The sequence below is a fragment of the Lethenteron reissneri genome, chromosome 58 (assembly GCF_015708825.2).
Source record: "Lethenteron reissneri isolate LAM-NWPU_2019-01 chromosome 58, ASM1570882v1, whole genome shotgun sequence".
Classification (NCBI taxonomy): Eukaryota; Metazoa; Chordata; class Hyperoartia; order Petromyzontiformes; family Petromyzontidae; genus Lethenteron; species Lethenteron reissneri.
Window position 1 is genome coordinate 9,058,512 of NC_083836.1, and position 10,981 is coordinate 9,069,492.

The 10,981-nt window shown below is 43.6% G+C and overlaps 1 protein-coding gene across 1 annotated transcript; it reads right to left on the bottom strand.

Annotated features, from left to right (window-relative positions):
- Window positions 1-8,615: 8,615 nt before the first annotated feature.
- On the bottom strand, window positions 8,616-9,599 carry LOC133357640 (olfactory receptor-like protein OLF4). The gene has a single exon (XM_061575705.1). It carries the CDS (start codon window positions 9,597-9,599, stop codon window positions 8,616-8,618), a length of 984 nt encoding a protein of 327 aa, XP_061431689.1.
- Window positions 9,600-10,981: the final 1,382 nt, after the last annotated feature.

Here is a 10,981-nt window from a genome sequence, read left to right on the forward strand (position 1 = left end):
AGCCAATCTCAAGAATGTTCCGTTTGTCATCCAGATTTTCAAAAATTGATGGAGCATAATCATATTCTATTGAAAATTAATTTTTTAACATGATATAGTCGTTGTGGTTGACAAAGTTTTTCACGTTCAGAAAGCCGGACTCTGGATGGTGGTGTTGGACATAGCGAAGAGCATTCTAGTTCTTCTTGGTTCTTTCAGTAAAGTCACGTAGAAGGGGAATAATAAAATGATAAAAATAAAACATAATAAAATACAATTCTCACAACGTTTCGGCCACAACGCAAGCCTGCGACCTCGAGCTCCTCACGGAGCCCTCATTATATGCTCCCGGGCTGGGGCTGGCTCCGCCCTTAGACCCGCCAACCTTCCAGGCCTCTCGAGCTCCTTCTCGAAGGTTCCCAAGAGCCCCTCAGAACCACGTGACCGCTCTACGACCCCCGTCCAACAGTGGCCCCCTTCCAGTATCGTCCGGTCACGTGATGTCATGTCAACCAAATCACGAATGTTATGTACTGTGTTGAATCGTACCTGGATCTTGTGTTTGCTCATGATTTTGGAAATCTTTTTGTGGGCACACACGAAATTGATTTTGCCAAGACGAAGGTACTCTGCAAACCCACTGGCTATCAACAAAGATTCATTCATGAAGCCATCTAGATATATAAACACAGACAATTTCAACCGAGAAGATGGGTAAAAACTGAGCAATCATTGGAAGGATGTCATTAACCAGTTTAGGTTATAACTGGCTGTGATGTTAAGGATTAAATTTACAAATGACATTGGCAAATGTGACAAAATCTAGTACTAATTTTCTGCTTCAAAATATATGTTTAATGGAAGCTTTATTATGTTAAGTGAGAAAACAAGGTTGTTCCAAAACGTTGGTGCTGCAACGGCAATTCTTGGTCTTGGGATAGTTAAAAGGCAATTAGATGGACGCATTAGGTTTCTTTAATGTGACAGTGGGATGAATGCATTATCTAAGTACTAGCGGTAAGTACCCGGCGTTGCTCGGGCGAAAAAGACAGACACACACATGGATTTACACACAGACATGGACCCACACACATAGAAACACATCGACTTAGACGCACACACATATATATGGTTAAACCCAGGATGGATCGCTAGCAGGCCAGCCTAAATGTTTCTCACCGGCGAAGATGTTCCATTAGGGGGTGCACGTTTCACAAGCACAGAGAAGGGAGGGAATTACTGTGGCCGAGAAGACCTGGAGCTTCATGCGGAGCGAGAAACCAGGTAGCTTCCACACAGTATAACGCAGCCAATGAAAAGATAGCGGCGATCGACTAATTTGGAGTGAGACCTCTGCTGTTAAACCGGAGCCGGTCATGAGCACACTGCCCAGGTATGGGAATCTCGGCAATCTCTCCACAACTGCCACATCACCAATTGTAAGTTGTGGGGGTGGATTGTTCGATGTACAAAATACCCAGGCAGGTACTTAGTTTTGGTGGGGCTTATGGTAAGGCCCCACCCTCTTAGTGGCAAGCTCCAGGTTCAGCAGCAGTGCCTCCAACTCCTCCTCTGAGTGAGCAGCAATCACCAGAGCATCGGCATACATAACATGGTTGAGCAATAGGGAGCCATCCCTTGACCGCACCCGGGCATCGATCAGCCTCCCATTGTATCTGTACCATATAGTAATTCGTCGGGTACAGCCATTGAAGGCTTCACGATATACGTGGTCAAAAGATATGTAAAATAATGTGGAGGCAGAGGACATCCCTGTCACACCCCAAGGTGTAGAGTGAATGGCTCTGACTGGCGGCCACGTAGTTTGACGCGGGGCCGCTCACCATCATGACGGTCCTTAAGGATCGTGAGCAAAGTTTGAGGGACTCCAAAAGCATGAAAAACAACAACCCAGAGGCCAGGCCTGCTGATGGTATCATAGGCCTTGAGCAGGTCAATAAAGCACGTACATTCACTCACACGCACACATGGACCTACAGACACGCAAAGAAATGGACTTACACTGACTGACATGGAGCCACGCACACAAAGCGACTAACACACACACCCATGGACTGACACACACAGACATATGGACTCACACACACAAACACATGGACTTACACACACACACATATGGACGCACACATGCATAGACATGCACCATGCCTTTAGATACACACACATGGAGTTACACACACATATATCGACGTACACACATACAGCAACTCACACACACAAATTGACGTAAACACACATGTACTTACACACACACATATCGACTAAGACACACACACACATGGACTTACACACACACATATGGACTCACACACGCATAGACATGCACTTTAGATACACACACATGGAGTTACACACACATATATCGACATATACACATACGGCGACTCACACACACACATTGACGTAAACACACATGTACTTACACACACATATCGACTAAGACACACACACATAGACTTATACACACATACATAAACTGACACACACATTGCACTACACACACATAGACATATGGACTGTGACACACAGACAAGTAATTTTGATAGACACACATGGATTAACACACAAATCGACTGACACACATAGACACACAAACGCACATTGACTTACACATTCAGATGGAGCATGCACACACATCGACTCACACACACACATTCACTTACACACACACAAATCGAGTGAAACACACATATGGACTTACACACATATGTGGACTAACACACACACAGCGACTGATACGCACACAAATGGACTGACACACAAACACTTGTATGTACACACACACACGGGGCGTTGTCCGTTTGAAACAGACAGACACACACATGGACTTACACACAGACATGGACCCACACACATAGAAACCCATGGACTTACACGCACACAAACAAAAGATCCCCCACATAGCATGTGACAGACTGTAGAGGCAAGAGCTGTTAGCGAGCACCTATGAAGGCCGGAACGGCACATGAGGGGGTGGGTGGCCAGCACCACGCCCGACCGCCTTTGTCTCTCCAGTGGCAATGTTTACATACCACACCAGGTACTCAATTGAGGCCGAGTCGACCTAGGGGAGAACCAGGACCGGTTCAGATAATCGTCACTGGTGTTGGCCGTGAGCGGGAATCGAACCCAGGTCAGCAGGTTCATAGCGCAGCGCGCTAACCGCTACACTACCGCTCCCCACACGCACACAAACACATATGGACTCACACACACAGACATGGACTTTAGGCACACACATGTAGTTTCTGCACACGAACATTATAATTGTAATATTAGGCAACTTATTAGTTTCAAAATAGTAAAGAATGAAGCAGAGTTGTTATGTGCACACAAACATTTTCATTGAAATATTTGTAAACTTACTTGTTTAATAATAGTAAACAATAAACGTGAGTTCTTAGCGAAAGATGCAATAAAATTGTACTTTTCATTGGCGTGGTGACGCCTCGTCCTGTGCAGAGCCCGCGGCCTCGCCTAGATTGGCAAGCCGGAGGAGGTGAGACATTGGCAGGCTGCGGGCTGGGCCGCTACCCCCCACCCCCCATCATCCCGCCGCCCTCGCCAGAATAATACTATGTAAGCGCTTTAATACTATTAAATCAATATCTAAGGACTTTATAGCAGTAACTGCACGCATTGGGGTGGGGGGAAGAGGACATGACACTGTGAAGAGAAATCGGCAGCGTGATATGTATATTTATTTTATGTTAAACGCGTAAAATAAAATGTCCCCCGTGAGCTGGAGTGAACGCGCATCACTTGGCAGGGTCCGCCCCCCCCCCCCCAGGCAATTGTCTTGAGTTGGTACAGTCAATTGTGCTGCTATAAGTAAATAATTAAAATAAGAATGCCACGAATTAGTTAGTTAAACGACTTTAAAGTTTACGGACGTAAAAACAGAATAGCCTATTCCCACCACGGGGCTTAGGGCGTGCGGCTGGCAAATTATTTCGTTCTTAAACCCCACCATCCGAGAGCCAAATCCCTCGCAAGCGCGCGTGGAGACTTTTATATATAAGGAGAAAAAAAGAGAAAGATCAACATGAATTCCATTTTATTATTTTTGAGATGACAAATATGGGGTCCGAATGTCGGTTTTGAATAAATTAGTCAACCCAAGTATATGAAGCACTCAATTATGTTGTTTATGATATCAGTAATAGGTGAAGATAATGAAACTGGATTTTTGTTTAAGGAAAATACCATGATTTTCACTTTTTCAGCATTTAGGAGCAATTTTAGTGTTGATAATAATTGATGTTGAATTAAATAAAAATCGTTGGAGATTTTGTTTGACTTCGCTAGGAGATTTACCTGATACTAGCATGAGCGTCATCAGCTCAGTCCAGTTTGTTAGATATTTCCCATGCGCACAATGAACCGTGAAAAAGTTATTGAACTCGTGCTTATTCAGCCCCTGCTGAACAAGATTCCCACGAAATGCTGCCAGTTTGGGTTGCAAGAAGCAAAGCTGCATCTGCTCTCTCGCTCCGGCATCATTTCCCGAACATCCGAGTAGCACGGTTGGCTACATATCGTGCGAATGAAGTTCAAAATACATACCTCATGTCAAGCAGAAAAAAATTTCACCCACCTCCACTTTGGGCTTTCAATGACCTCATCCCATTACCTCTTTGCATGTTGACTGCATATTTTTTTGGGGGGGTGCTCTTGAGTAACCTGGTTCTGCACAACAGCCACATGACTAATGGCTGCCTGATGCAGGCCTGCTAAGTGTGAAATACAGGTTTGTTTACATTTATTGTGTTTCAAAATACGTTGCAATTGCCATCGATCTACAGCGCCTCGTATCTTTATTTCTAATGTCCAACACACGTTTAACCGGCTGAAGAAAATGTATTTCCAATGCTTGTCCATGAGCATATTTATTTTATTTTTAAACATTCAACAACAGTGAGATCGATTAATTTCAAAGGCACTTTTAAATAATTGTTAAATCGTTATTCTACCAATACATGCAAGCATACGTAAGCGACATCAGACGTTTAAAATGGGGAGATTCTTTAACACCGAAATGATCAATTTAAGCTGATATAGGTGTATGGTGCTGCTTCTAGGTTACCTCGGCCTAAAATAATTACCCAACATTGTGTCCAGATGAGCATGCAAAAGATGGTAAACCCTAATGTGACCATACTGATCAACGTCTATAATGTCTGCGACAAGTACATCACATTTTCTCAACATAGAAATTCGCAATTCATCCATATTTGTAGTACGAGTAACTCTCGATTCCCTGTAGCAGTAAAAACACGCCAAAGTCTAGGTGGTGTTCTAACCACTCATCTACACAGCTAAACTATAGCTGCATAGAATGTTAAAACAGCCTAATATTCATTGTTCAGTTTTATAAAGATCTGTGTCAGCAAATATTTTTTACGAATTTATTTGCAATCTACAAATAAAGTAATATATCTAAAAAAGCTTTACGATATACGATGAAAACTTAATAATTATCCGACAAATATGAATTGTATTTTTCCAATGAAAATTACAGGTATAATCTTTGGTTCTTTCGGTAAAGTCACGTAGAAAATCAAATAATAATAGAATACGACGTTTTTGTTGCAACACAAGCAACCGTCATCAGGTAAGAATTAATGATAAAACACAGACACGGAAACAACAAAGGCAGAGAGAGACACACACAAAGACACACCAAGACAAACAGAAGGACAACGACTCTGTGCCGAGGCCGTAAATAGAGAGACGGGGGGACGGGCCGCGGCAGAGAGAGGACTGCGGAGGCGGACAAACGAGTGGAGCAGTGTGGAATGCCAGACCACAGTGGCCGGAGGAGAGACAATGGTTTAGAGCAAGAAAATCGAAAGTTTGATAAAACAATTTTAGTAAAATTAAGAAGTGTAATGCAATGCAACACAGAGGCTTGGATTAACGCACAGTTAACGCATAGCCTTGTTGATTAACGTTCTCCCAAAGATTGCTAAATTAGAAGTAAAGTGTGAGTTGTGAGTAGACCCTCCCCGTAGCATGTGTGTCTACCTATGTTGTTGCTGTGTTTGTGTATGTCTCTCTCTGCATGTTGTTTGGCTGTGTTGTTTCCGTGTCTGTGTTTTATCATTCACTAGATGTACTACCCGGCTTCGCCCGGGTCTTGGATCCACGACGCTAGGCCGCCTTTGTCTCCCCAGTGGCGATGTTCATACGCCACAGCAGTTACTCGTTTTGAGGCTGAGTCGACCTAGGGGAGGCCCAGGACCGGTTCAAATAATCGTGACCGGTGGTGGCCGTGAGTGGGAATGGAACTCGGGTCTCCGGGTTCGTAGAGTGGCGCGCTAACCACGACACTACAATGCTGAATGGCCGTGTTGGGTGGTGGAGGGTTACAACACATTAATAAATAAGGCGATCGAAAGGCAATAACGTTGTTTATGATTAATGGTCGCGAAAGGCCACGTGTTACAAATTGACAAACTTTACTTAATAAGCAGGCTACAGTGTACATGATAGACTGCCAGTACACCCACCCAGCTGAATAAGCAGGCTGCAGTCTACATAATAGACGGGCAGTACGCTAAACCAGCTTAATGACTATTTGTACAAAGAACATTTAAAGAATCGATTATAATAACCAGGCTACAGTATACATTATAGACTGTCAGTACGCTCACCCAGCTTAATGAGTATTTGTACAGTCACCATTTAAAGAATAGATTATTGGCGCGTAGGGTTTGAAAGTAATACAAATTGCACACATTGTGTTGGGGGGGGAGTGAAGAGTACGTGAAACTTTGATGAATTTACCTCAGACTCGCGTGGTGGGTGTCGAGGCCTAGTAACGTGCAGAGCCTCCGGCCTCGCCTAAATTTCCCACCCGGCAGAGGCAGGGTACGGGTGGCGGTCCCCCCCCCCCCCCCCCCGCGCTACAATAATAGTGTCTAATCGCTATTATTTAATTATCTACGGAGCCTATAACAGTAATAGAACACATTGGGGTGGGAGGGGACTGAAGAGGACGTGAAACTGTGATGAATTAACGTCAGAGTCGCGTGTTAATGCGTGCGCCTATTTTTAACGGGAATTAAAAATGGCGAATGCGTCGCTAGCCGTTGGCAGGGGCAACCGCCGGACCAATCGTGTGTCGCAATGCAGGGGCAACCGCCGGACCAATCGTGTGTCGCAATGCAGGGGCAACCGCCGGACCAATCGTGTGTCGCAAATCCCTGACATTTCATCCAATGAAACTGCGTATGGTCCGGCGACACACAGACACACAGACAGAAAGACAGATTCACGATTTTATATATATAGATTCTTACCCGATGATGGTTGCTTGTATTGCAACCGAAACGTCGTATTTTATTATTATTTGATTTTATTTTCTACGTGACTTTACCGAAAGAAACCAAAAGTAATTCTTGCAGTCACTAAAGCTTAGACTCTAGTTACAATAATATCAGTTCTACCTAACATTCTAGCAAAGGCAGTTGTATGATTAACTGTTATTGAGCTATTCTTTGGTTCTTTCGGTTAAGTCACGCCTAAAGATAAAATAATAAATTAAAATAAAAGCATATTACGACGTTTCGATTGCAACACAAGCAATCATCATCAGGCAAAAAAAGAGATAGCAACAAAAAATCTAACTAGAAAACTATAGACAGACATAAAAGCAGACAGACATCACACGGACACACAGAGAGAGGACACATATCGGCACAAAGAGAGGGGTCGTTTCTGTGACGGTCCCTTAAATATAGAGAGGGGGGCAGGGACGGAGAGAGGGAGGGGGCAGAGAAAATTAGCATATCAATGAGTGGCAAAGTGCTGCTGCTACTCTAGTAAGATGACGACGTGGCACGGCACGCAAGCTTGTAAATTAGGAGAAAGGCACACTAAAATTAAATAACCTCGCAAAATATCGAAATGTGTGAGAGTCGGTCAACACACAATTAACGCATAGCCTGGTTGATTACGTATCTCAAAGATTGCTAAGTTAGAGTTTAAGTGTGAAACTTCCAAAGAGAGGACACAAGGAGAGAGAACAAATAAACTCTAACTTAGCAATCTTTGAGATACGTAATCAACCAGGCTATGCGTTAATTGTGTGTTGACCGACTCTCTGTGTTGTATTACATCACATTTCGATATTTTGCGAGGTTATTTAATTTTAGTGTGCCTTTCTCCTAATTTACAAGCTTGCGTGCCGTGCCACGTCGTCATCTTACTAGAGTAGCAGCAGCACTTTGCCACTCAATTGATATGCTAATTTTCTCTGCCCCCTCCCTCTCTCCGTCCCTGCCCCCCTCTCTATATTTAAGGGACCGTCACAGAAACGACCCCTCTCTTTGTGCCGATATGTGTCCTCTCTCTGTGTGTCCGTGTGATGTCTGTCTGCTTGTATGTCTGTCTATAGTTTTCTAGTTAGATTTTTTGTTGCTATCTCTTTTTTTGCCTGATGATGATTGCTTGTGTTGCAATCGAAACGTCGTAATATGCTTTTATTTTAATTTATTATTTTATCTTTAGACGTGACTTAACCGAAAGAACCAACGAATAATTCCTGCAGTCACGAAAGCTCCATAATTAAGATTGTTATTGAGCTTATGGCTGGACTCTTAAAATTGGGTTTAACTTATGGACGAAACTTTCAAAAACCTTGGGAATAGTCTTCTTATAAGGAATGTATGTTTACAGGACGTCATTATTCCTTTCCTTAGCTCTTTAGTGCGAAAAAAATATATAAATGCATTTGCCATGGGTATAGCAAGGATGCCGAACTGGAAAAAGCACCTTACGTTTCGGACTATGGGAGTTTTGAGATCTTGAATGTATCGAGCAATTAATGTGGAACCCAAGGTAGAGATGAAAAATATCAAGAGCGCCAAGAAGTGTGTCAGCAAAGTGTTCAAACCATGCTTGGTAATCTCAGCTGATCGTTTAATTCGACACTCAATGAAAATCTTGAAGTAGCTGTAGCTAATAAAAATAAGCGGTAAGAAAAACAACAACACCGTTAGCGCCGTCCCATATGCATTGCTAACCTTGATGTCTGATTCAGCCAATACAATGACGCCCATGTGATCACAAAATATCCCCTGGATTTTCCGATTGTCATCGCTGAAGTTTAGCGGCGTGACGAGCAGCGCGAGTGCCATGCAGGCTGGCGAGGCAATCACCCAAATCAGCACCAAGACTCCGAGCGTCTTCTTGGCTGTGACGATGGTGTGATAGCGCAGCGGGTGACAGATGGCCACGTAACGGTCAAAAGCCATGAGCGATAGCGTCAGCGACTCGAAATTGGCGAACACGTGAACGCAAAACATCTGCACGAGGCAAGACTCGTACAGGATTTTGGTGTCGCCCGTCAGCAGGATTTGCAGCTGCTTGGGCACGGAGCTGGTGCAGCCGATGATGTCGACCAACGCCATGTTTCCCAGGAACAAGTACATGGGCTTGTGCAGCTCCGGGCACATGAGCACCGCCACGAAGACCAGCAGGTTGGCTACAACTGTGATCACATAGAGAAGCAGGCAGAGGCCAAAGATGACCATTTGCATCGAGTAGGAGGCTTCGAACGTGGAGAGGTAGAATGCCGAGCTGCCGTTCTCCATTGCCGACGCCGAACGACAACTGGTGATAGAATTATATTCACATAAAATATTTATATTAGAAAGCGCAGATGGCAGGGATGTTTAAAATAAATGCTATGGTTTTATACAATACTTTCAGGTTGCGTATATGTTGGGGTAAAGTGTGGATACTCCTGCTTGGTTAGTTTGGAAGAGTAGGCCAATTGCCCTCTAGAGTTAAAAGACAACACGGTATATTAGCCTTGTTCACGTAATGAAGACAAATTGGAATCAAAACGATTAAAAAAGTGGGGGACAAGAGCAAGCAAAGGTTTGGAGTGCTCACGGAAAAATAAATAATTACTGAAAAGCAACGTAGCTAGACATGGATGAGAAACAAAGCAAGGAGGGGTTTCCTCGGTATCACAGCGAGATAGAGGAACGCTTGGACTGAATAACCAACGCAGGTTAGAGACGTCATGTCCACTGAAAAGATGGATTGATGAAAATTGGCTCAGGTGCAAGAGCTAAATAAATTTCGACATCAGACTGTTAGATTTGAAAACGGCTTGCAAAGTCGTTCATTCAGCAGTGCATGGATCATTCATAATGATGAGGATTATGCCGAGTAAGGGTGTGTGTACCTTAATTGTATTAAGTCAATTTACTCACCGTCAGAATTTTTATATGTAGTCTCATGCAGAAACTTTGCCAATCCAAATGGTTTTTATTCTACTTGCTAAGGCTTCACGGCGGTGAATTTCACAAACCAAAAAATGAAGCGCTTATTCAAATCTGATGACATGGACAATTATACATTGAACATGCATTTCTCAAAGTGAGTTTCTGAAATTTTCCATAATTAAGCATATTACGAATATTTTTGATAAGTAATATGGTAAATTTCACGTAAAATCAGACGTTGTTTTGGATACGTATTTTCTAGTCGTGTCACCGCATTTTATTGCAACGTAAAAACGCAAACTTGATTCCAAAATCTGTAACGTTTAGCTTAGAAGGAGGCGAGCGAGTGTGACAGAGAGTGCGAATTAAACACCCCCCAAGCCCAGGTGTATAAACTCACCGTGGTGCCACTGGATGTCTGCAGCAGAAAGCTCAGTGCGCCACGCGCCAACCCCCTCTTTTATACGTTTTGGGTATCACGTGTTCAATAATGCTCTCGTGGTTCCGTGCTCATTACGAACGTTCACATGGAGGGTTTGTGGCCAGGCGACTTCAAATTACAAGGGAATACTCTGCAGTCAGGCGTGGTGGCGCTTAGCCAATTAGGTTGAAAATCACTTGGGTTTCCACGGATATTTCACATCAGTTGATTTTTTTAACACGATCGAAGGTTGATGAATTAGGCGCACTCTCAGCCGCTGTTGACATTCCACTGCTGGATGAGGGCCTTTCCCACACCT